Below are 26,576 nucleotides of genomic sequence, written 5' to 3'. Positions count from 1 at the left end.
AAAAGTTTTTGCTCATGTACAAAAAAATATAATGTTGCTTAAATGTATTTAAAAAAAAGCTGTCTAGAAAATCAACACATATATTCTTAGGTAAAATCATGATTATAGTGCAATAATAATATTATGTTGCTTATGAAATATTGATCTAAAAATAGCTATAAATATCCCCGTTTTGTGTGGAAAGCAAATAGCTGAAAATGATTTGGAACAGAATTATATTTTATGCAATAGCAGATGACTTTATTTGTTGCATTAAGTAGAATTGAAGTCACAGTTGAGAAGCTCTGGTACTGACTAATAGAATACACTATACAAGGAACCTGACATACACTACTCAAGGAATTACTTTTTCTTAAGGCAAAAGTACTTAGTGATCTATTTGCAAAAGTGTGTTAACAACGTAACGCATGTTGAACACCACTTTCAGTGTCTAACATGCATTCAAATTGCATTAACATGCATTAATGGTATCACATGGTAGTGCAGTATAAACCCTCCTCAGGATGTCTTGTTATTGTATTGAGTACTTAATTCAATAAGAATATTTCAAAATAAAAAAACAGCCTAACACAGGAAATGCATGCAGCCCAGCTCATTAATATTAAAATGGTTTTACCATAAATCATGTTAAGCCATGTAATTTGCGGTAACCCATTGGCTTACACAAAAATGTTAACTACATCTCAAGAGATATGGTCAACTTTCACAGAACACTGGCAGGCTAATGAACTTGCTGACGTCTCAGCTCTGCGAGTGAAGGGGCTCTGAGCCCCGAAGTCTCCCTCTCCACCCCCTTGCCACTGAAGGTGCTCCGCGCCCTAATGGCCTCTGTCCTACACCTCCTGAGCAAGTGATGGGGCTCTGAGCCCCAATATCTCCCTCCATTCCACCATTTTCCCCCCGTCATGAGGGCTCCCCACCCCATTTGCTGACAGCCAAAGCCTGTTTCACTCACTCTTAGGTTTCACATAGCACTGGCTAACCTGCCTTTCTCCTTTGCCTGGCATGCAGAAGAAAGCATCAGGTCAGCGGTCACATTCTGATGCCTTGGTGTGACAGGGCAGAAATGACCGCTGACTTCTTCTGTCCCTTACTGACTTTGGCCAATATCAGATGGTTGTGGGAGTGGAAGAGGGGATGACACCAGGGCTGAGCGAGACTGGGGGAGGGAGGAGTTTGGGGTTCAGAGACCCTTCCTCAGTTCTTAGGGGGGTGGGGGGATGCTTGGGCTGTAGCAGGCTCTTTAATCCCCATAAAGAGAGAGGGAAATTGAGTTTTAATTGCTAAAGCTGGTCATGCAGATGCACTACTGGTGGCAGGAATGCAGATACTTTACTGGCATCAGTAATGTAAAATGTCTTTAAACACAATATTCACTAAAGGATTCACGCACTCTAATAACTCACATTTTTACACACTTTACTAACTAGGTCCCATAATGTTTTTTCTTTTTCAAAGTCAGATCAGGTTGAGATGAGAAGAATATACTGTTTGTAGGAACTCTTCCCAACATGTGGATATGGTTGCCAGGCATATGTATGCAGTAATGGCAATCATATGACCTCTTAGCTTTTCCTGCCATGCAAGATATTGAATGCACATGTATTTGAGAGTCATGACATCAGTGTGTGGCAGGCAGAGGATCACCACTGGTGCACATCTAAGAATGATGAAAATGGTTTATGTAATAATCTACATGGACCCGATTCAGTAGTTATTTAAACAGTGTTTATGTGTTATTAAGAGATGGGAAGGGGTGGGAGGAGTCAAGGATGTGATAAGAAATAGTGGTAGGGAGTTGGGTGACTGGGACACTTTTTCCACAGAGGAATTTGGGGTGTGTGTGAGAATTAGTTCTATATATTTACCTCTTTTCCAACTGTAGTGGCAAAGAAGAAAGACTTTTCATATAATAGTCTTTTTGTTGACAACTGCTAAGAACTCCACTCTAATCAGGAGAATCAAAGAGTCTTCAAAATGTTTTCTGTCTGCTGATTCTTTAAGGAACTGCCAAGCACCCATCTTAGAGGCATTGAATATTCAAGGAAATTATTGCTCAGTTGAGTTACCCTTTCAAGAAAGTGGAAATATTACAGATTTTCAACTGCTTTCCTTCTCTGCTTCCAGTATATAAGTTCAGAAAGGAATACACTTATATTAATTTGAAACAAACAAGCATTCGTACACCTGGCAAACTATTTAGGAAACCTAGCCAAGAATAAAACTGGAAATGTTTTTTACTGCCAGCATTGTCTCTTTACAGGTTGGTTTGATGAGGGTTTCAGGAAGAAGAAAACCATAATAGCCTTTGTCACGCAGTTCAAAGACAAATGCATATTTCATGCCCTCATCATAAGCCCAGTCAACGGAAGTACCGGAACAAGGATCTGAAATAAATAACCATTTCAGAATAGATTAAGCAAAAATCTTACAAAGGATTGGTTAAAGAGACAGATGCATAAGCAAAGGAATGTGTGAACATTACATGATGCTTAGTTTCCTTATTTGCTACATACATTTGCATATGGAGATGACTCGACACCACAATGTGTTCTGTCTTACCTGAGATTTCAACTGACCTGTCCTGTGTCCTTATAGGAAACTAAGGTAAAACCAAGCAAACAAACAATGATTCTAAGAGTAGTGAGCTGGGGGGTCACAGGGTATCGTATTGTGGCAGAAATTTCAATAAAATTGGAAAAATAGTTTAAATGTTATCAGGCAAACAGAGGAGTGACGGACAGACACACAAACACACAAGTATGATGATCTTGTAAGGCCAATTTCCCTTTAGGAATCTAGATTATTTATTTATTTATTTATTTGATGCTTTTCTATACGACGTTCGTTTGCACATCACATCGGTTTATATGGAACAGGTAGCAAAAATAACGTTAAAGGATTACATGGAACAGATGGTAAAAAACATTAGACATGCATGGAAAAAAGGAAATAAAAAACATCTAGAGTCCTTAAAGGAGTTTACAGAAAATAAAAAAAGTTAAAAACAACAATGGTGCTTAAAAGTAAGAGGGGGGGGGGGGGAGACAAAAACAAAAACAAGCAAACAGGGTGGATCGAGCAGATAAAAAGATTTGCACAGGGGGATTGTATAAGATACAAGGGAAAGGGCGATGGGGAAGAGGAGGGAGAGTTAAGCAAAGGCCTGTTTGAATAGTCAGGTTTTAAGTTTTTTTTTTTTTAATTTCTGTGTGCAGGGTTCCAGACGAAGATCAGGGGGCATTGAGTTCCAGTTTGAAGGTCCTGCAAGAGAAAGTGCACGTTCTCTCGTGGTGGTGAGATGGGTACGTTTAGGTGAAGGAATGTGCAAGGTTCCAATGTAGGCAGATCTGGTGGGTCTATTAGAGGTATGGGAGTCGTTTAGCCAGTGTACATTGTGGTTGTGTAGTGTCTTGTGTATGATTGTGAGGCTCTTATAGAGAATTCTGAAAGAGACAGGGAGCCAGAGGAAATCTCTTAGAATAGGCGTAATATGATCCTTTCTGCGAATGTAAGTGAGGAATCTAGCAGCGGCATTTTGCAACATTTGGAGGGGTTTGATGGTAGTTGTGGGGAGGCCTAGAAGAAGGGTGTTACAGTAATCAATTTTGGAGAATATAATGGCCTGAAGGACAGTCCGGAAGTCATTAAGATGAAGAAGAGGTGGTAATTTTTTTTTAGAACATGTAGTTTGTAGTAGCATTTTTCATCATAGAGTTTATGAATTTTTTTAGGTTCAGTTGGCTATCTAAGATGATGCCTAGGTTTTGTACATGTTGAAAGATAGGTATTGAAGGGGGAATGGAGTTGATGTCAGAAGGGGTCAGGGTATTAGGGTTATATGAAATGATAAGGAGTTCACTTTTGGAGGTATTAAGGGCGAGATTAATATTTGTGAGGAGCTGATTAATCGACGTGAGACAGTTTTCCAAGGTCTTGAGGGATTTGGAAATGGAATCCATGATGGGGATAAGGATTTGGACGTCGTCCGCAAAGATGAAGTGAGTGAGTCCTACATCAGAAAGGAGTTGGCATAGGGGCAGCCTGTAAATATTGAAAAGCGTAGAAGATATGGAGGAGCCTTGGGGTACGTCTCGAGTTAGGTTGATGGGTTCAGATTTGCTATTTCCTATTTTGACTTTGTAGTGTCTATTATCTAGGTAAGATTCAAACTAGAGAAGGGCGGTTCCTGTTATGCCAATTTTGGTGAGTCGATTTAGTAGAATTTTGTGGCTAATGGTGTCAAAGGCAGGATTGTCCTTTGTCTATTCCTTTGAGGAGAGTGTCAGTGAGGGAGATTAGCAGAGTTTCGGTGCTGAAGAATATGCGGAAGCCAAATTGTGACAGGAATAAAATATTGTGTTTTTCTAAGAGATCAGAGAGTTGGAAATTTAGTACTTTTTCAGTGAATTTTGCTAAGAAGGGTAGGATTGAAATTGGCTGAAAGTTGACAGGATCAGCAGGGTTGAGATTAGGTTTCTTTAGGATTGATTTGACAATGGCAAGTTTCAGTGAGGAGGGGGCATTTCCAAGGGTGAGGAAACAGTTGATGATATCAGCTAGGAGTTTGGCTATTATGTTTGGGATCGTTAAAAGAGATTTTGTGGGGATGGCATTGGCAGGGTGAGATGCAGGTTTTATTTTTCTTAATATAGATTCTATTTCCGTGGAGGAAGTGATCTCGAAGGAGTTTAGGGTAGCATTGGGCTTTTTTGGGGGGATGTTGGTGTAGGAGGTGGATGGGGGAAAACTTGCCATAAGCTTAGAGATTTTGTCATAGAAGAAGTGGGCAAGGTCATCACATTTTATTTTGGAGTCTGTGTCAGATATGGGGGGGGGGAAGTTTTAGTAAGATTGGAACTATAAGAGAAGAGGGCTTTGGTGTTGTATTGAAAGTCATGTATTTTCGTAGCGTAGAAGTCACGTTTGATTTTAAGGATGGTAGTTCTGTAGGTGTGAAGGGAGGATTTGTATGAGGCCAGCAGGATAGGAGAGGGATCTTTTCGCCATTTCTTTTCGTTGTTTCTTAAATCGCTAAGTTTTTTAAATTCGGGTGAGTTCCAAGCTTTTTTTGAGTGTTGATAAGAGATTAAGAAGTTGTTTTTGAGGTTTTCCTTTTTGGAATGAGATTTATAGAGAGGAATTTAGTTCTTTACTTGTTAGAGGGCAGATTTTGTCGGAGATGTTGCTGGTGATTTTATTCCAAGAGGAGAATTCACAGTAATTTTTCGCACAGGGCAGTAAAAAAAACTAGGACCAGCCCTGACTGTAGGTCAAGACATGTGTTTGAGATCGGCAGCATTAGATATCACATCTTTGTGATAGAATAAAACCTATCAGCTCTTGCACATAACCAATCATACAAGGGCTCTATGAAATGTTCATTCAAAAATGATGAGTGTACTGATGCTATATTAAGACGGGATTAGTTAAATAATAGATTTAACTTTCTAAATGGAAAGAATAGCTTTTTGTACCTTATCCTATGATCATCCATGCAGTCTTGTCTTGCTATTTCAATATATATTGCCTCAAGCTCTAACCTATATGTGGTGACTCTGTTCTATATTACTATACTTAGGGCCTGATTTACTAAGGGGTAGATTTTAAAACATTGCATGCATGCGTCCATGTGCATGCGCTACCCGGTGCGCGCACATGGATGCTTGATTTTATAACGTGAGCATGTTATAAAATACTGGGTCAGCGCACAAGTGGTAATGATTTTTGCATTTACGCGTGGCGATGCATCGGGGCTTTCCCGAGTTCCCTCCCAGTCTGTTCCAATTAAGAAGCGGACTGGGAGGGAACTTTCCAACCCCCTAACCTGACCTCCCTTCCCCTTCCCCTATCCTGCCCTCCCCCTATCCCTATCCTATACCTCCCAAAATCATTAACTCACCTTTTGCCCTGCTTCTGAGCAGGAGCAAGTTGCGTGTGCCGGCACCCTGCTGGCACGCGATTCCCCTGGCACAGCGGCAAATGGCCGCTGTGCCAGGCGCCTCTAGCCCAGCCGCACCCCCGGACCGACCCTTTCACTAACCCCGGAACTTACATGCGTCCCGTGGGTTTACGCGCATGGCCGAGCCTTTGTAAATTGGCCTGACACGAGTAAGGCCACCTACGCGCATAAAACTCTGGGTTTTACGCACGTAGGTGATTTAAAATCTGGTCCTAAGTCTTTTTTCTATAGATTCTGAGGGGGTATATGTCTGCACTTAGCCATATAAATTATAACCAACTAAGTTTAGATCTGCTCTATGACTCTTCTGAACTTAGCTGTATAACTTATGCGGCTAAGACCAAATATCAGTAGTTAGCCACATAACTTGTATGGTAAACTCGCTCCGCCCACTACACCCCCACAAGTTATGCGGTTAACGTTTTGGCCCTACAAGTGATGTAGGCACATATTCAGCAGCTGCTGCTTAGCCACATAAGTTACACTTATCCATTTAAATAGAACTGAATGCGCTTTGAATATTGACTTCTAAATGTGGAAAAAGCTTTAATAAATAAGGCCCTTAGTTATGCAGTATGTAATATTGTTTTAACTTGAGATCAGAGTAAGAATGAAATGTTTTAAATGCTGATTCTCCATGCTTATATTGGCTTAGCTTCGCCTTCAAAATTATTTAACAAATTATTTTTAATTTACTATATTATATCTAATATTTATACCTCCAAATGCATAAATTCATTCATTACCAAAAATAAGATATGAATTTTTAATATAATATGACTGTCTATGCAGATTATATAAAAATATCATATATAAAAACATCCACTTATAAGACATGACTAAAGATTAACATAAAACAGTACAGCAGACGATCTAATCAAACTGTTAGAATTTTATGCTTTTTACTGTACAACCTCTATCTCCTCAACAAATTATTCTTACAACTAAGATGACCGGTCTACGTTTGTTTGATCAGCTTAAAGATTAACATAGCCCTCATGAATTCCCATCCCATCTGATAAAAATACATTTTACTTAGACGTAAAATTATAAATATGTATGTGCACCAAAATAAAAATAAAGGAGAAACGTACAAATTGTAGAGGCGATTGGACCATATTTGTATTTGGTATAATACAGGCTCGATAAAGCCTTCACTGCATTCTCTGCAATTTTATCCTGTTAAAAAAAACAAGAAATAGGAACATTGATAGGAGAAATCCTATTTATTGGGAAAACGTTAATTTTACTTATTTTCTGTAGATTCACACTTAATTATATTGACCACTGATTTGACCATAAGAACGTAAGAACATACCATACTGGGTCAGACCAAGGGTCCATTAAGCCCAGCATCCTGTTTCCAACAGTGGCCAAACCAGGCCATAAGAACCCGGCAAGTACCCAAAACTAAGTCTATTCCATGTTACCGTTGCTAGTAATAGCAGTGGCTATTTTCTAAGTCAACTCAATTAATAGCAGGTAATGGACTTCTCCTCCAAGAACTTATCCAATCCTTTTTTAAACACAGCTATACTAACTGCACTTCTATATCCAGTTCCCTAGTGTTCAGGAGTTCAAATCTAGGTAGAGTAGTGCAGAGAATTTTATAAATGAAAAGAGAAACAAAGAATTTTTATAGTTTAATAGCCTGTGAAATGTATCAGTTTGATAAGTAGGACATCCGGCTAAGTGTAAGCTACTGAATATTCTGCTATGTACAGCGGTCGCCATTAAGCCAGATAAGTAGATAGCCAGATATGTTGGGGGTGGGCAATGGGCGGATGAAGGAAGGGCAACTTGTCCAATTATCATAACCAAATAAGTGCCTATATTATTCAGCCTTATCCAGTTAAGTTAACCGAACAAGTTATACCAGCTCAATAGCAGGTCTAACGTTATCCGGTTAACTTGCACTTATTCGGTTATATTCAGCAGCATAGCCATGCCTAGCCATGCTACTGAATATCTAGTCTAAGTTAACCGGATAATTAATATCCAGATAACTTAGATTACAAGATATATTTGAATATTGGGCCATTTATGTCTAACTACCGAAAAGTGCCCAGTGTTGCTCTGGTAATCTGGTCTAAAACAGCTTGTGTGTATGCACATGTTTGTGTGTGTGTGTGTGTGTGCCTATGCCTGTGGATGTGGCTATTTTATAACATGTGTATGTCAGTGCGCGCATGTCATAAAATATGGTTTCCATGTGCACATCCATGCTGGATTTTAATATCCGTGCACCGTGTGAGGGCCAGAGTCCTTTAATGCGCGCAACAGGGGGAAGTTTTGAAAGAAACATGTGGCGACGTGATAGGACCTTCACCAGTTTGTGTGTGTGCCTATGCCTGAGGGTGTGTTTCTGCTTGTATATGTGTCTGTCTATGCCTATCTGTGTGTGTCTATGTGTATTTCTGCCTGCATGTGTGTGGGTTCCTGTGCCTGTGTGTCTGTGTGTGTTTGTATGCCTCTGTGTGTGTCTGTGTATGTGTGTGTGAGAAAGAGACGGTGCTTTGCAGACAGAGCATATTGTCTTTACACAGTGCATCTTCCACTGTTCCGGTTGTCACCTGATGGCCATAGGCAGACACAACAATGTGACTGACCAACCGACACAAACCATATATATACTGTATATATAGATATCAGTTCCAAATATAGCGCACGCACACACACACACACACACACACACACACACACACACACACACATATATATATATAATTCCAGTACTTACTAGTATTTTATGATTGGGTGCTGGATCATATGTATATGAATAAGGGTACAATAGCAACTGAGAATAAGAGTGGAAACTCAGATATGCCTTTATGGAATGGAGGTTGTCACGAATAAAAGCAGTGACGGCCTTAGTCTCCACTTCAGATTCTGCTGCAGGTCCAGGATAAATCTCAGAGCATGGATCGTTGTCATTATCAATAGCTAGAAATAAAAGATTTTTCAGTATTCCATTTGTTTGCCTTTCAGATGTGTGTGCACATTATGTTTATCTGCAGGGATTAGCCAGATCCTGCTTCATTGCCTATTCATTCAGTGTTACTTGATTCAGTTAGGTAGACATGGTTTCCTGCTTGTATGGTTTTTTTTTCCCTACGGGCCAAGGGTTATGCACTGTTTAAATAGTCATGCTACAGATGGCAAATTGTGACCCCTTCAAATAAGCTGGCATTGATAGCTGCTCTTTCTGGAGACATTATTGTTCTAACAAAGATAATTTCACTCAAGAAACATTTCATAAAACCAGACACCCCCCCATTGTGAAGTTGTATAGAAACTCTTGCTGGTGTCTCATCCTAGCTTTGTCATGCATCACTTTCAGTTAATGTCAAACAGAACTTTAAATATTTGCTGCAAAGATAAAAAAACAAGATAAAAAAATATTGAGTAAAATTGTATATAATGAAAAATGAGTAGTTTTACAGTGCATTTCTCAACACTAATCTGAAAATGGGGTTAGAGCACTATGGAATGTGGCCAAAATTGAACTATAATAGTGGGTTAAGATGGGGGGTAGGAGGAGAGGAAATTGTGATGGTACAAGACAGGGGCGCATGTGGGTGTATCAGGGAAAGGTGAGACTGGTGCACATCACTAAGAATTGCAAGAAGTGCTCTGCATTTATTTCTTTCAGATCAAAGTGATCTAGCTGGTTAAGTAATGACTTAGCTAGCTAGATCAAAGCCTTTGAGAGCTGAAGGAGTTAACCTGCTATATTTAGGGGGTCATTTATCAAAGTGCTATATGGCGTTTTCACATGCAAAAACACCTTTAACGCGTGCAAAAACGCCATAACGCAATGCAAATTAGGAAAAGGGGAGAAGTTTGGGGCCAAGTGGGCTGGCTTTGTAATTTGCAAAGCCATATCACACAGATTTTAACTACACCTTTTTCATTAAGCCATGTGATATGGCTTTATCATGCTTTCACAAATAGCATTCTAAGCTGCTGGAGAGCCAGCCTAGCTATGAGAGAGAGAGAGAGAGAGAGAGAGACTAGCTATAAGGTCCTCACAGTAGTTAGGTATTTATACCTCTATATGAGGCCCACTTAGTTACTCGAGTTGAGATTTAGGTAGGAGTGTAGGGGTTAGGGGCCACTTTGACATTCAAAGTGAGATGTATGAACAGAACAGTGCTCTCTTGTGAAGAGTTGCTGACCTTTGGAGTGAGGAAACTCAAGCAAAGATGAGATTTGTGCAATGTTCTCTCAACCTAGCTTGATGTTACCCAGGTAGAGAGTCCATTGAGCTAGGTTGAGAAAACATTGCACAAATCTCATCTTTGGTTGAGTTGCCTCACTCCGAAGGTCAACAGATCTTCACAAGAGAAAACTGTTCTGTTCATACATCTCACTTTGAATGTCAAAGTGGCCCCTAACCCCTACACAAACCTCACCTCAAGTAACTAGGTGGGCCTCATATAGAGGTATAATTCCTAACTACTATGAGGGCCTTATAGCTAGTCTCTCTCTCTCTCTTCCCACCCTCCCCTCCCAGTGGTTTTAGGTAGGAAATACAACAATTCTGTCACTTATCGCAGTTTGTACTAATACCTATGTGAAGTGCTAAGATAGCACACTTTCTGATAAACATCCTATTACCATAAAACACAGCCCTTTTCCTATCGCATGTGATATTTAGTGCATTTTGATAAATTTAGGCCTTAGTGACCTAAACTTCACTAGGTGTATCAATTTAGCTGTCATATTTTGAGTAGGCCTGGGGATGGGGGCAACTTACAACCTATGTCACATTTACTACACATCCATGTGCTACAAATATATTCCTAACTACTTTCTCAATTTCCTCATAAGCTATTGAAACTAGAATACCATTTTTTAAAATGTGTTTTCTGCAGCATAGGTCAGCAGATTTGCTTTCTGTTTATGGTACTTACTGCCCCATTGATTATCAAAGTTCCTATTCAAGTCAGTACCAATGCATTCGCTGTTGGAATTGTTTGAGCGATTTTTTCTCCAGAAGCGATCCTGTACAACATGAAAAAGATTAGTGTTTTTCAGTTGGTTTCAGGCATCTCCAACTTCTAATTTTGCTAAAGAGACTTTTAAAATGCAAATGTGGGAGTACCCTGGATATGTACAGTTAACATGATGATTCATCTTTAAAACATCTTTTTATAGGTAATGCATTTTATTCTGGAAAATTCATAGGTGTAAAAATAATTGTGCCTAGGAATAAGCATCTATGGTACACACTACCTCTGCAGCATGAGACAAAGTGATGTGGTTCATCTTTCGCTAGATATTATGTGGATCAGGAATGTTGACGAATTGAGATCAATGTGAAAAACTGTGTCAATGAAATGAAAGCTTTCTGGTACGATAATTAAATTAATCTGCTTAGTGTATCACCTTTACTCTTCCCCACAAGGCACAATATGCAGTCTCCTGATACGCAGAGTAAAAGAGACAAAAAATATTTATGCTTTTGAAGGCTTCTTTTGTTGCTACCTTGCAAGGTTCTGTGATTTCCAAATGGAGACCCACCAAAGACCAAAACAAAATGAGGCTATAATTCTGCAGGATGTGCTTGTCCAGATCTTTCTGACACATTTACTGGATTCAGCGTGCACTGGATGCTTTCTGCTGGGTAACGATTAGTAAAGATTTTTTATAGATACAGGAAGAAAGATAGTTGGGTTATCAGTTAACAATGGGCATTATAAGTTAAGTATTACTTGGGTTTCGATAATATTTTTTTACTCACTACAAAATGTTTGGACAAATGATGATCCGGGACCTTGAGAATTAAATGAGAACATCCGTATAGATCATTCTATGTGCATTTAAAATAAAATGTCTAAAAAAAATAAAAAAATTGGACCTTCTAACTTCAGCGTACATTTTTAAGTACTAACAGACTAAGTGGCGATCCTATCTATATCTATCTATATCTATCTATCTATCTATCTATCTATCTATCTATCTATCTATATATATATAATCAGATAATCTATCCATGTTGCTAGCTCATTATATTGTATTACCCAGACCTACCTTTCTTCCTGTATCTATAATTATTTGAGGAGTCTCAAGTTCATCAACATTTTTTGGGACATTTCCTGGATTTTGTTTATTTTCACAACTTTATCATCACAAAGTTTTGGGCGCCTTTGACTGCTATACTACATGTTAATTCCTCAACTATGGTGATTTACTGTTTTTGAATTACTACCCAAAATTAGTGAGATGCCATAGGCAGAAACTAATGAACTTTATAATAATCTAGGCCAAAGGTGCTCAAACCAGTCTTTGGGCCCCGCCTCTCAGCTAGTTGGGTTTTCAGGATATCCCTAATGAATATGCAAGATGAATATTTGCATACATAGGAGGTAGTGCATGCAAATGAATCTCATCCATATTCATTAGAGATATCCTGAAAACCTGACTGACTCTAGGGTCCCAAAGGATTGGTTTGAATACCCCTGATCATAGCTCTAAGAAAATAACACTGCATAAACAGTCTTCAGTTTAAATGTAAAAATAATGAAATGTTAAGTATTTATTTATTTTAAAGCATGCATAACCCACAGGTCCAAGCCACTTACTCCCTGTGAGGAACATCAAAGCATTCATAATAATCAAACATACATTTATATTAAAAACACTCAATAACAGATAATCTAAGATCTTAAATTGACATTAAAACACACATAATCAAAACTCCCAACTTGACTTTCTCTTTCTATAGTTATGAAGACCCAAAGTAGTGAAATAGTTGAGTGACATATGGAAATTAATCAGAAAAATGCATTACTTTATCCCATGTATAAACATAACCGTCAATGTTGAACACAGGAAGAACATAGTAGGTCAGACTGTCCAGTAGTTTTGTCATGGTCTTGTCCTTTCCATATGTTTCGGTAGCCTAAAAATGTAGACATGAACAGAAATGTAGCAGAACTCTCAGGCCTTAACACAACAGATATTTCCATCATGGAATACATTTGTATTGCTCTATTAATTGTGGTACTGCTACTGGTAAGACAGATGCTTTCATGATTCTGCAAATATAGTAAAATCCTCTTCTTTATCTATACTCACATTATCACTCAGTTGCTAGCATTTCAAAAAGATATGATGGTACAAGGCAGTAGAAACGCCTGCCTTTTCTGCCTTTTTTCATTTGAGAACTGCCTCTTTTTTTTATTCATGGTTTACAAAAATTACAAAAAGAATGTGCGAGACTAATCTGAGCTTTAGAACGCAGTCTATTGGGAAGCCATGAAACTATACATGAGAATCTACTGTGCAGAGAAAGGATGTCGTAAAGGGAAATTGCAAATGGAAATCATTGGTTAAAATACTTTAAGAAAAATATGGAAGAATATTCCCTTCATCCTCACATCTACATTTTTCCTGCTTCCCAGCTCTGTGTTATCTTTTGGCTGCTACAAGCAAAGTAAATATTCTTGAAGCCTCATAAATACATTAATAATTGTTGTAAATGATCTCACTCAGAAATATGGAAGATAATATTTCTCTGGTTGGGCAAAGCAAGTAATAATATCCCTAGATAAGAAAAACCCATGTTTCATGTTATTGATATTGTTTTGCATTTGATTTCAAATAGCACATTGAATTAGTGTTGGTTCGTATCAGCAAGGGTTACATACTGTAAGGATAACTGTAATTCAAAGTTCTGCTCCTCATCAAGGTCTGTTCTTCCCAGCAAGCTTTCACTTTCTTTGCTGCAGTCACACCCTCTTTCCCTGGCCTCTCTTTACTGCTTGCTCATGTGTGGTCTCAGGTGTGGAGCGACTCAGCAAGAAATGTGTGGCCTAGCTAGAAAGAGGCTCCTACAGGGGCCTGACATGCAGATCTGCCACTCTGGGAATTCCACCTCTTCCCAGCTGACATAATAGGGAAATGGATAAATTGAACTGATATTATCCACCAATTCAGAATTTTCTGGCTTCATTTCATGACAAGAAGATTTGAGTTCTGGTCAGTTTTACACATCTGGATTTTCTTAACAGCTTGTGTTATTTGGCAGCCTGTGGGGCAGGCCCATGGACAACCGCACTTACCTCTAGCCCTGAGCCCGAAGCGACACTCTCCGATTCTGGGGAAGGCTCCAGAAGGGACGCATGGCAGGCCACTGTGCTCAGCCTGCTTCTGACGTCCTGCTTCCCGAGGCCTCTCCTAAGGTGGATGTGTACCCGAAGTTGCTTCTCTTAAACGGCCCATGGTGGGAAAATGCCAGCAGTGCTTGATGATGACATCGCCATCATGGGCCTATAAAAGACCACTTCAGCAGCTCCTCCTTGCCTTGACAATAGGTCCACTATAGCTCAAGTTGCCTCAGCGTGTTCCTGGTCTTCATTCCTGTGTTACTGATCTTCATCTCTTCAGTCCCTGGTCATCCTTCTTCAGTTCCTGTTCTTCATTTTTGTCCTGTGGTCAGTCTTCAGATCTTCATCAGCTTCTTGTCTTGTGGTCAGTCTTCAGTTCTTCAGTGTCTTCTGTGTCATTGCTTGCCTGCCTATGCTGCTCCTCGCCTCCCTGTCTATCCATTCCGCCTTCCCTCGGATGGATCTCTGGATCTAACTTTGGCCTGCTTGACACTCGAATCTGCTTGATCTCTGTCTGCCATTGACCACTGACTGATTCACGACCATGTCCAGATGCTGCACGCCTCAACCACTGCCTGCCTCTGACTTTGCCTGAACCCAGCCTGCCCTGGACCCTGGCCTGTGACCTCATCAGCAGAGGCCCCTGACCTAGGACCTGCTGGCTCCAGCACCTGAGAGCTCAACCTAAGGGGAATGAGGGCTGGTATAGGTAAAGCTTCAGTTGGGACTCTGCCTCAGCCAGCTCCTCCCTGCAGGTTGCACCAACCCCACCCTCGGTCCAGGGGTTCATGCCCACAACACAGCTATCAAATAGTTAATGCTTTTTTTCTTTCTAATTTTGCGATAACAGTGAAAATCTTTGACAGAAAGAGGCATTCATTGTCGTGTCATTTTTATGTAGTCATTCTTATGCTAACGCATTAATTACTTCTGGGGGACTTCTGTCACAAACAATGTCCAATTCTGTGCAAAACAATGTAAAATTCTACACACAATATTTACAAATTTTGCAAAATTCTGTATGCATTGTCAAAATAACATTATAATTAGTGAGTACTAATTTATTTAAAATGCAATACAGAAGAAAAATTACTACTCAAAGATGAAAAGTTTTTAAGACTGATTTTCCTAGAAATGCTGTAAAAATACATTAGAAGGTCCAGCCTCTCTTCCCCAGGCTTTAATTCCCCCCTTGTTCTCCTCCACATCTCTCTCTCACACACATACTCCTTCTTCCCCTGCTCTTTCTTCCCAAACCAGATTTTTCTCTCCTACCCACCAGGCTAAACCTCCAGTGCTCTCCCTCCCATTCAGCTCACTCTCCCTCTCTCCTGTACCCCAGACTCAACATCTCACCCCACCAGTTCTCTCTCCTACCCACCAGACTAAACCTCTGGTGCCCTTTCTCCCATGCAGCTTTCTCTCCCTCTCTCCTCTACCCCAGGCTCAATACCCCTCCCCACCAGCTCTCTCTCTCCTACCAACCAGACAAACCTCCAGCTCTCACTCACTATACGTTCAAACCCCACCAGCTCATTCTTCTTCTATCCTCCCATCCCAGGCTCATCACCCACCCCCGGTCTCTCTTTCCTTTCTTCTTCCCCACCCTAGGCTCAATACCCAACCTCAGCTGTCTCACTCCTCCACCCCTCAGTTCTCTCTCTTCCTCCCCACCCCACCCTAGATTCGACTCCTGCAGGCCTCTCTCCACCTCTCCCCCAAGCACGACCCTTTCCTCAACAGGCTTAACCCCTCCCCCACACCTCCTCCACCTTCACTTCAGTCTTCTGTTGGGGGTGATGTCATCCCTGTAGGCACTGGAGAGGCTCCCGAATAGCTTTAAAAACCCCCCACCAAACTCTGAAGAAGGCTAGCTTGTTCTAGTATGGGAGAGGGATGCAGCTACCAATGCCTGCAACAGCAGAAGTCAGGACCTGCAGCAGTGCCTGTGAGTCTGGCTTGGAGGTGGGCAGAGTGGAGAAGATGTTTTCATGAAGTAGAGGGCCTCCTTCCTCTCCTGGGCACAGTCCTAAGCCTTTGTCTCTTATCTCCTTCAGCTGGGGCCTGACTGCTTCCAGGACTAATTCTGCGTGTAAAGTATACAATTTTGCACAGGAGCAGAAATTCTCCCAGGAGTATAAATTAATAGTGAAACTAGAACCCTCATCTTATTCTAGGAGCTGTTATGAGCAATATTTTCATAAGGAACTTCAATAATAACCCCTTTCATATCTGCCAAATAGTGTAGTGATCTGCTGGGGCAAAAAGAGGTGAAATCTACAAAGAGATTTGATAATGGTTTTCCTGAATAAAGTAATACAGTTGCCCTATTAGTCTGTATTCACTTCACATAACTGCAACTATTTTATCATACACAATCTTTAATTCACCGACCTCTTTTACAAACCACTGGCAGAATGCTGGAGAGATCCATTCTCGGGCATGAATTCCACAGTCCAAAAAGATAGCTTTCTTTATGTTATCTTGTTTGCCAACCTATTTTTTCAACAAAAATATGAAAAGTCCTTGTTTACGGACCCTCTGAACATGTGTTCTTCAGTACATAACACATTTTAGTCAGAATTAACTGAACCATAATCTATTTAATGACATGCCAAAAGAGTAGCTCAATAATGTGAATCCTTATAAATATACATTTTCCCCAAAGTTGCAGCACACAGTGGTGCTCAAATTGGTCCTTAGAACTGCCTCTAATGTATGTAAATATATCATATGCATATTCATGAAGGATTGTCTGAAAACCTGATTGGCAGGGGAGGAGGGGGGGGGGGGTCCCATGGACTAGTTTGACCACCGTTGCCTTATGCAATGGTTGTAAGGGGCAAATATCTAGCCAGGTAGGTTCTTCCATTAGGAACTAGCTTGTCACCTAGGGTGCCAAAATCTGAGATGGGGGTGGGACCAGGGCAGCAGTAAAAACTCTGGAAACCTTTAGATGCCACTTACTCCCTTTTAGGGCATGGCACTTTAACAGGGAAGCAGAGAAGGGATTGGAAGTTGGGGAGATGTGGGAGTTGGGTGAGTGGAGGGGTTGTCAAGAGAGGGTGCTGTGTGGGTAGAGAGGAGAGAGATAGAGAGGGAGAGAACGAGAGAGCGGATTCTAGGCAGGTAATGGGTAGAGAGAGAGAGAGGATACTGGACATTACAAAAAAAAGGGGGAAAGAGATTGGGGTGATGCTGGTGTGCCGAGCAGGGAATGAAGAGAAGAAAAAGGATGGTGGTGGAGGGTGGGGAAAGAGACAGTGGAGATGCTGGATAGGGGAATAGAGAAAAGGGATGCTGGGCAATGTAGACAGGGGTAAAGGGAGGAGGATGTAGGACTTGACAGAAGGTGAGAGGAATGTGAGAGATGGATGCTGAGTGGGGTAAGAGAGGGGGGGGGGGGGATTCGGTGCCAGTGCTACCACTGATAGGTAGGTATGTAAATACTTATCTTCAATCTCCAGTATGATAATCTTATAAGCAGGCTTCTTACAAGTTTTCAAATCCACAGGAGCTGATTTTTTATTGTGGCGCTGTCTCATTGGCGACCCGATGCCGCAGAGTTTCAAAATCACTTGTCTTCATCAGGGAATGATTAAACAAATGGCAGTGGGAAAGAGAGTGCCTGCTAGGCTGTCAAGGCTCTGTCAATATCACGTCGCCCAAGAATTTAAATTTGTCACATATGGATCGCACTCTACCCCAAGTGTCTACTCATTTTTGCTTTACCCCTATTAGGGAATTTTTACTTGCATATAGAAAAATACTAAAAAAAAAAAAAATTATCAGGGACTTGGTAGCAATAGGACTATCCCCAGACCGATGGTTATAAACATATTGGCACTTTCAGATTAAAGACATGAGACACTAAGCTACATGGTGCAGTCCAAGTGCCTATTTATATGAGGTCGTTTTCCAGAAAGCAATAATATGTGCAGTACATTGTTAATTTAAGTGAAATCTTTGTGAATGGAATAATCTAGTAGCAGACATGTGGAAATCAGACTGTGAGAGAATCTAAGCATGCTGGGACAGATATAAAGAGCAGGGGTAAGAAAAAGGTTGAGAGAGGTTAAAGAAATGGAAGGGAGGAAGGCCAGGGTGTTGGTTAAAGTATGAGAACTTGTCAGCTCTTCTACCTGGAATATGAAACCACATATTCAATCCATTGTTCTGTCTTCATTTTATAAGCTAAACTTACTTCATCATCTCAAACTGCTTCTGGAATCTGCCAATTTCCACATTGTTCTTCAAGCTCTTTTATCTGGATTATTGCAATTCTTTGTTTATTGGGTTACCACAATCTACACTGCATCCACTTCAAATAATAAGAGAACTCTGCTGCATGACTATTTACCGGTACTCATATTCATGATCACGTAACCCTGTTCTTGAATCCTTACATTGGTTTCCTGTTTCCTATTGGATCTCATACAAGGTTGTAGTTATCATTCACAATCTACTTCATACAATGAATTTGCTTTGGATTCCATCCACATTAAGAATACATACTCCAACTCTGTAGATCAATTTCTTTTAGATGTTCCTTTGCCAAGAGTTGCACAGTTAACGATAACAATTCATGGCCCATTATGGAATCCCTTCCAAATAAGATCAGACTAACTAAAGACTCCAAACTATATAAGGACCTCCTAAAACATATTTATTTCAGCTGGCTTATTCCTGACAAACTCACCTCCCTAACTACTTTGATCAAATGTTGTATAAGTAGCATACTGAGGTAATGTTGCTCTTCTTGTGGCCATTCTTGGAAGTAAATGTTTTTTGCCCTACATTTTATTAATTGTTGTTTTGTCTTTCTTTTAAATATTATGTATGTATTATTGTACCCTGCCCTGAACTATTTGGAAGGGTAGGTAATAAATATTTCTAAATAATAAAATAAAATAATAGTAGAGGATCCAAAGAGGTAAGACAACAAAACTGACTTGGATAAGGAGTGATATCCTACAGGTGATCAAGCAGGTACGTCTGGCAGCTGGGATGTATCCTTAGCTAGAATAGTGGACTGGAACAACCGGCATAGACTGAGTGGATCATTGGTCATTATCGGCTGTCATGTGCTATGTTGTTGTGTTATCTAATTTGAATAACAGGTAACCACAGCTGTTCCCTCAGCAAGCTAGTTGTCAATCACCACATGTAACTCAATGCTTTTATCATAAGGCTAAATCGGACAATACAAAGGTATTTTACAAAAAAATATTGAAGGTAGCAAACATAACAGGAGACAGAGATAAAGTAAATGTGTCTGATATTTTTCTTCCACATATTCATAAGTAATCATAGGCACCAATAGATGCCCACTTGTTTTGGAAAATGTTTTTTTACTGCTTGTAAAAAAACAATGATGCTTATAATAAATCTCTAACAAAACTTATCTCGAAATGTGTCCGAAGAGGCTGAACAATTTGTATGCACAATTTTAGGTGTATAATTTAGCTATGGCAAAATTGCTAATGAGCTAATAAGCATGGCTCTTCAGCTCAGAAATTTTGAATATACTTTCGGCTAGATTTTTAAAATGTTGCGCAGGTCAAAAACGGGGGTTACGCGCGTGGCTGGGCCTTGCGTGTGCATCTTCAAAGGGGCCCGGCCATGGTGTAACTCCTGTTACGTGCAGAAGTGCCGGGCCAAATGAAAGGGGTGGTCCGGGGGGCGGGGCTGGAGACGGCCGGTACAGTGGCCATTTGCCGCTATACTGGGGAAGGGATTGTCGGCGCATACATGTTGCTACTGCTCCAAAGGAGCAGTAAGCAACAGAATAAAAACCAAAAAAAGGTAGGACAAAGGGTTTAGAGGGTGGGGAGGAGAGGGGAAGGGTAAGGGAGGTTAGGTAGGGAGGTAGGGAACTGGGGAAAGGGACCATCGCGTTGCCGCGTGTAAATTAAAAATTTACCCTCCTTGCACATGCGAGTCCTGGGCCACGCATGTTATAAAATAGCCGCGTCCATGTGCGCGCGCCGGGAAACGCGCGCACATGGACGCACGTGCGTAAGTTTAAAAGTCTACCCCTTTGTGAATAGCTTCACAAATACCAAATTAAATACAGAAACATGGAAACCAGCATATGTAAATATTTGCTAATGCTATGACGGGCCCTGCTTACTTTTATTTCCTTGCGTAATCGTAGCATTCAAAGCCAGTACATTGGCCTTCAGTACCAGTGACCGGTAGAGTCCTGTGTAACCGTGGAATCTGGAGTCCTTTTGCAAGTTTTCTGTGCCAGCCCTCAATGCTTTTAACTGAGCTGTGTCTGGCCGGATTGCTGACTGTGGCAATGTGATGGAATATTATGAGAGCTGACACGATGCACAGGCTGCACGCAGGTGGTATGCATGCTTCATGTGTGCAGCATACGTGGAATTCTTCAAGAGTGAGCACCTTCATACCTCCTCTATTTCATTGTCACTAATTTCTCCCCCATTCTCCATTTCCACCAAATGTTTCAAAATGTTTATATACCCTTATAGTTGTATTATTTGAACCTGTTGGATCTAATTCTATAAATCTTGCAATTAATTTAATGCCTTTTTCCTACATTTTTTTCTATTATTTAGCACTTTGCTCAAAGCATATTGAGCAAGACCACATGTAAATTTACATTTTAACACTTGATGTGAACATAAAGAAATAAACATTTTTACCTTCAGTAGGTACATGGGGCGATCTTCAAAGGTGGATCCAATTTGGATGCGGGAGACCAGTTTTGGGAGCCTTTTAGCAATTTTGGCAGTCCAGGCGGAAATCTTTAAATTACAGACAGTTAAGCAGGTCAGGACAGGCATAAAAGAAAGCATGTTTGCAATTGTAATATTTTAATTTATGGCATACTGTACCTTATCCCAGCTATTGTAAGTTGTATAGCTGTAGCTGTATCTTCTACCAGTAAAACGTCTCCCACCATCAAACTGTTTCTCAATCCCTTCTTGTACATTCTGAAACAAAATTCTGCCCAACAAAAGAAATTCAGATTATGTACATATGCTGAGAGAAGCGATGATCGTGCCTCGATGTTGAACCAGATTAGGGTGCAATCATTCACAAAGAACCAAAAGGAGACGTTTTTCTGGAAAGAGCATCAGGAATTAAAACAATTAGGGGAAAACGTAATTTTAAACATTGTTAAATCCACATCTTCCTCCCAGGCCAAGACAAGGAAGAGGGAAGTTGTCAGGTTTTCAAGACATCCACCATAAATATGCATAAGATGAGCACTGCTGCACCAAGTCTAGCACTCCTCCTTCCTCCTTAATTTGCTGTGTCGTGGTTTGAAGGGGTCCTTTTTTTTTTTACAGTAGCCCCTTGAGTACCGTACTTAGAGCTGATAACAATTTCCACTTATACCTTCTTTGATTAATCTTTCTGAGGTGTGCAAGCAGTCACTAAATCCTGGGCAATGGCACAGTTCATTGAAACTTCAGTCAATATACAACTCTGACCATTGATAAGTAAAACAATAGCGAGAAATCTGATATTACTGGATTACACAGAGGGACCTCATCAGGAGTAAAGGAAGGTTCTAGACCTAAAGGTGTCCCTATAGATTGAGAGAAATCAGAATTTTGGCGTTTCTGTCTCTTTCCTTTCTTCCTGTCTTCTATTTAGTGTGGAAAAATAAAGGGAGTGTTGCTCGATTGTTTTATCTGTTTTTTTCCCATTATCTTATATGCTGACAATTTTTTTTATGAAATGGTGCACAGTACTGAATTCTCAAGAAGTAATTGGTTATGGAAGAAATGTAAATGTTTTGCTCATCCTAACTGGTATCTCCATTACTGCACTCCCGCACATTCAATGGGTCCCATGATGAGTGAGGCTCTTCCAGTTCAAATAAAGTGGCAAGCACCCGTCAGCCACTCATGATTATCCAATATGCAGACGCTAAGTTAAAACACACGTGTATTGCATGTCCTGTTGTTCCAGTAGAGTCTCCGTGAACTGGCACTGGTCTGCACCAACCCGGAAATCCACATCCATCTGGGCAACTATCTTATGAGCTGAGTCTGGGTGCCAGAAGTCGAGCTGTGGAAAGCAAGGCAAGGAGAAAAAATGATTTCTTTCAACAGAATCAACAGGGAACATTTAGTTTTAAAAAGTAACAAGTCAATTAGAACTAGCTGCTTACAAGCATCTTAGTTACTTTTGTCCAGTATCTCAGCTATGTATGGAGCAGATTCCGTTTCTGTCTTGGAACTGACCCCAGTTCAAATATTTTATATAGCTACTAGCTAATATAAACCTGTACATTGAGACTTTATTAATTGCAAACTAGAAACTAAAGCCTTGATTTATGAAGCATTTTCTGTTGAAAAAACCCAAGAGTAATGTTTCCAGTTTTACACTGGGACAGTAACTTTGAAACAGCCACGCAAGCGCACATGAATACGCATACGCCGACTGGTGCCAAAGGACGTGGCCATATTATAACATACGCGCAGATATGCATGCATGGTATAAAATAGGCTGTATGCACGCACATTGTGGACAATTTTATATGGACACGCGCAAATGCCACCTCTATTGTGCAAGTGAGGGGATTTTAGTAGACACACACATGGACGCAATTACCAGTTTCCTCAGTTTGCTCCCAGTTTGCCCAGGTATAGAATAGGACTTCCAACCCCCCCCCCTAGTTAAATAGCCTTCCTTTTACCCTGTTAGCCCCTATCCTTAAATCCCCGCTGAGGAGCCTAGTTTGTTTTGTTTTAGGACCTACGTGCCATCCAAAGCAGAAGGAAAGTTTGCGGCAGGGGACCCTGGCGCACGCTTGTTCATGTAAATATTTACTCACTAGCTTCATTCATAAATCCTGGAATGCCCCTGCCCCAGACCACACCCACGCCCTGCCCCTATTTTGGAAAAACATTTTTGTGTGCATACAGGGAGATACGCGGACACCTTTTAAAATCCGCATGGCATGTGCCGGCCTAACTTCTGCAGGTAAATCCAGGCTTTGGCACGCGCTGGGCTTTTTAAAATTCGCCCCCATGGCTGCAAATGAGATAATATATCCCTCTCCGTTAGAACCAGAAATTATTTTTTTTAAATCAGAAAGTTGGTAGGGAAGGAATTGCCTTCTACAAAGGAACGAGCTGCGATGTCAAAAGGATGTTGTTATCAACCGCTCAGAGTGACGAGTTCTAGTTCGAAAAATAAGTCCGATCTTTACTGGCCGCACGCCGCACCGTTCAAACGCCACTGTTTCACGGCACCTACGGACTGAAAGATTTATGTACTAGCTGGCATGCTCAGCACAACCCCCCGAAAAAAAACAACCCTCACCTCGCAGCATCTCAGAGTCCTGCACATAAGTCACTGAATTTGTACAATCACCTACTCTATTCTCCTGTCAGGAAGATATGCCAGTAAAAGCAAATACCAGGCGGGGAACCGTAAAACCATGACTGAGGCAGTCAGGTGAGCAGTTTTACATTCCTGGGGCTTTAAAAGGTGACACTGTGGCAACAGACAGAAACAAATGGGAACAGTAAATCTGCCACCCCCCTCCACCCCGCCCCGAATCTGGCATGAATTCTGAGATTAAGCTTTCTGAATTTTTTCTAATGTTTCCTTCCACGGTGTTTTAATTTAACATCTCATTAGCTGCCTGCAATTAATTGTTCTATGTGTTGTTAATTAGTAGGATTATTTAAAAATTGAAGAAGCTAGGCAGCTAATGTATTCCCTTTGAAAAAGTGCCATTGTGCACAAAACGTTTTCCCTCTCTAGTTCTGTCCATTGGGTTACTGATAACAGTTTTTTTGGATTCTAAATATTTTTTGATATTTGGCTAAGGTGCAAGCTCCCTGACTGCCTTGGTGACTCTTGCACACCTGAATGTCACCTCCTATATGGATATTTGCTGCATTAGGTAAAACCAAGAGAATTGTCTCCTGCCCATCTCCAGGTGACAAATTTAACAACTGAAAGAACCATTTCTAAAGCACCCATGTTAACCACGAGACCAACAGACCTACGTCATGATGGCATGAGAAATGTAATATTTTGTAAAAAAAAACCCAAAAAACCCCCCAAAGCTGAAGCAATGCCGTCTTCACCAAGACTTTGGAGGTCTTTCACTTAAAAAGATTGGATGTGATTGATTTTCAAAATAATAGCTATATCTTTTGAAGATGGAGAATTATTTTTTTATTTAGTGAAAAAAAAAGAAATTTCTAACTAAAATGAAAATAAAACACTGCATGAAACCCAATAGAAGAGCTTCCCAAAATGAACGCTTCCCAAAACTCGTGCTCTTACCTGTACGATCCTGGCCAAGTATTTTATGAAACCCACTTGTTTTTCATTCCGCAGTCTCACTCGGTAAACCTTCTCCCTGGGAAAAACAGAAATGAAAAAAAAAAAAAATTCAGATTTGGCAAGCAGTGTTAGCCATAGCATTTCTTTATAACATTTCTGTCCATGTCTGGTAGAAAATGAAAGTGTCCTACCCATCAAAGTTTCGAGTGCCTGCAATGGCAAAAGCAGCCGCAATTGAGATGACAAGCAGGACAGACTTCATGTTTCTGCTTTCTTTTGCAGTTGTTCTTATCCTCTTTTATGTATGCCTGATCAAGTGATCAAGAGACTTCCTCTTACAGAAGAACAGGAAGATGGGTTTGTGATGTGCAGCATTCAGGACATACATGGGATTAAAGTGCACAGGCAGTGCTGTGAGATAAGCCCAGAGCTACTCATATTTTAATAAACCTGAAAATAAAGCACAATTACAGTGGCTTGTTCAAACTACTGTTACTTTCAGCCAGAAAGGCTTTAGAGTCCATACATATGACTACTTGCTGACTGTGTGATCCTTGGGAGTTGGATATCTGGCTAATACTGCTCTGTTTTTAACCTTTAGTTTGGGTCTTACTAGTATATAGGTATGGTTTTTAGTATTATTTTATGATTTATTTATAGATATGCTTTTATCTGGTATTTTTATGTCTATGGTTATTCGATTTTATTATGATGTATATGTTTGTCATGTGTTATTTATTACTATATATAATTATTGTTTGTTGGTATATATTTTGCTTGTTGTACCTTCCTAGAGTACATTTTGGAAAGACAGGATATAAATTATATAGATAAATAAAAATAACCAGGTGCCCTTATTTCCATGGCATAGCTATGTACTGACATGTATCCCCATTTATGCTAGCAAACTACCATATTTGCAAAGCAGATGACAAAAATGACAGCTACACAGTTGTACTGCCCATACAGGGCAGATTGTACCCTCAATCACATTTGGGAATGGATCATATGATCTACGTATCCAAATTAAAATAAAATAAACAACTTGAATTGACAATTGTTCCATCTTGGCCACAATTTGTGATACAAAGCTCCTATAGAGAGGCTTCTTGAAATTATAAGTGTCTGTATAATGGGCTTCTACAAAACCATGGCTTTGCTCAATGAAATATTAGGGAGCCAGGCTCTGGGGTCTTGTAGGGTCACTAAAACAGTGGCTGCTGTGCAGTTCATTTCACTCTCTGGATGTTTATTTTGATGGTGCAGGTACATTTTGGATTGTTAATTTTGTGGCTTCCAAACTTAAGCAACCATTAGTACAAGTAGTCTAAAAAGTTCTTGCTAAAATAGTATTCTCACATACTTGCATTCCCTCAGATTTATGCATTGAGAACTTTGTAACGAGTTTAGAATTAAGCGGTACTTCATCATTAACCATGAACTGCAAGGCCCATTTTTATTTTTCTGTGCGCAAGGGCCTAAAAAGTCTCTTTATAAATGGATTATTTGTGAGCTGCTTTACATGGTCACTAGTGTCTCTTGTCCTCTCTTTTTAGATGAGGTTTTCTTTCAGTGACAGGGGCTTTAAGGAGGATGTGTGGGATGACAAGCTGGAGAGGTAGGGCAGGAGAGGCACAAGCAGTGCATCTTGGCTTAGAGACACAAGCATAAGACAGACTAAAAGACTGCTATAAAGAAATTGGGTAATGAATAAGGAATGAATCAAGCAAACCTTTTGCCAGGAATTTTACAAAGCAATGCATTGAACATCAGTGGAAGAAAATGCTATTAATGAGTGCTCCTCACACGTTTCCAAATTAGAACTTAAAAACAGCAAACAAAAAAAAAAATTGACTTTCCAGAGCATCAAGAAAAATGTTAAGGCTTCCATAGCATTTTGGCTTGAGTTCTTCCATACTTTACTGTGAGCTCAGTTAGGTGCATCTGGGTTTATTACTGATTTAGGCTTTCTTAAAATGTATTGCCTTCAAAGGCTTGGCTAATTCAACTGACTGTAAAAACTGAAATGTCTCAACTCCCCCCTACCTAACACCGGATCAGGTAGGTATGCTAGTGCAGACCTGCCAAGTCACTCAGACAATGGAAGGAGGATTTCAGTCCGTCCTACCTATTTTTCATCAATGGGATCTCACCTCCTCTGCTCCTCTTATGCACTCTGCTTTGGCTTCCATGAAGTAATTTAGTGAGACGCT

At 40.3% G+C, this 26,576-nt stretch overlaps 1 protein-coding gene across 1 annotated transcript; it reads right to left on the bottom strand.

Annotated features, from left to right (window-relative positions):
* Positions 1-218: 218 nt before the first annotated feature.
* On the bottom strand, positions 219-24,682 carry LOC115098940 (mast cell carboxypeptidase A-like). Its single transcript, XM_029616071.1, has 11 exons — positions 24,555-24,682; positions 24,364-24,439; positions 22,001-22,125; positions 20,940-21,051; positions 20,748-20,849; positions 16,471-16,572; positions 12,759-12,869; positions 10,879-10,969; positions 8,703-8,905; positions 7,057-7,141; positions 219-2,387 (listed from the first exon to the last, which is right to left on the bottom strand). The coding sequence occupies exons 1-11, from the start codon at positions 24,623-24,625 to the stop codon at positions 2,209-2,211; spliced, it is 1,257 nt and encodes a 418-aa protein (XP_029471931.1). The 5' UTR covers positions 24,626-24,682; the 3' UTR covers positions 219-2,208.
* Positions 24,683-26,576: the final 1,894 nt, after the last annotated feature.

The sequence above is a fragment of the Rhinatrema bivittatum genome, chromosome 9 (assembly GCF_901001135.1).
Source record: "Rhinatrema bivittatum chromosome 9, aRhiBiv1.1, whole genome shotgun sequence".
Taxonomy (NCBI): Eukaryota; Metazoa; Chordata; class Amphibia; order Gymnophiona; family Rhinatrematidae; genus Rhinatrema; species Rhinatrema bivittatum.
Note: the sequence above shows the minus strand (reverse complement) of the source record. Positions and strands in the feature narration are given on the sequence as shown.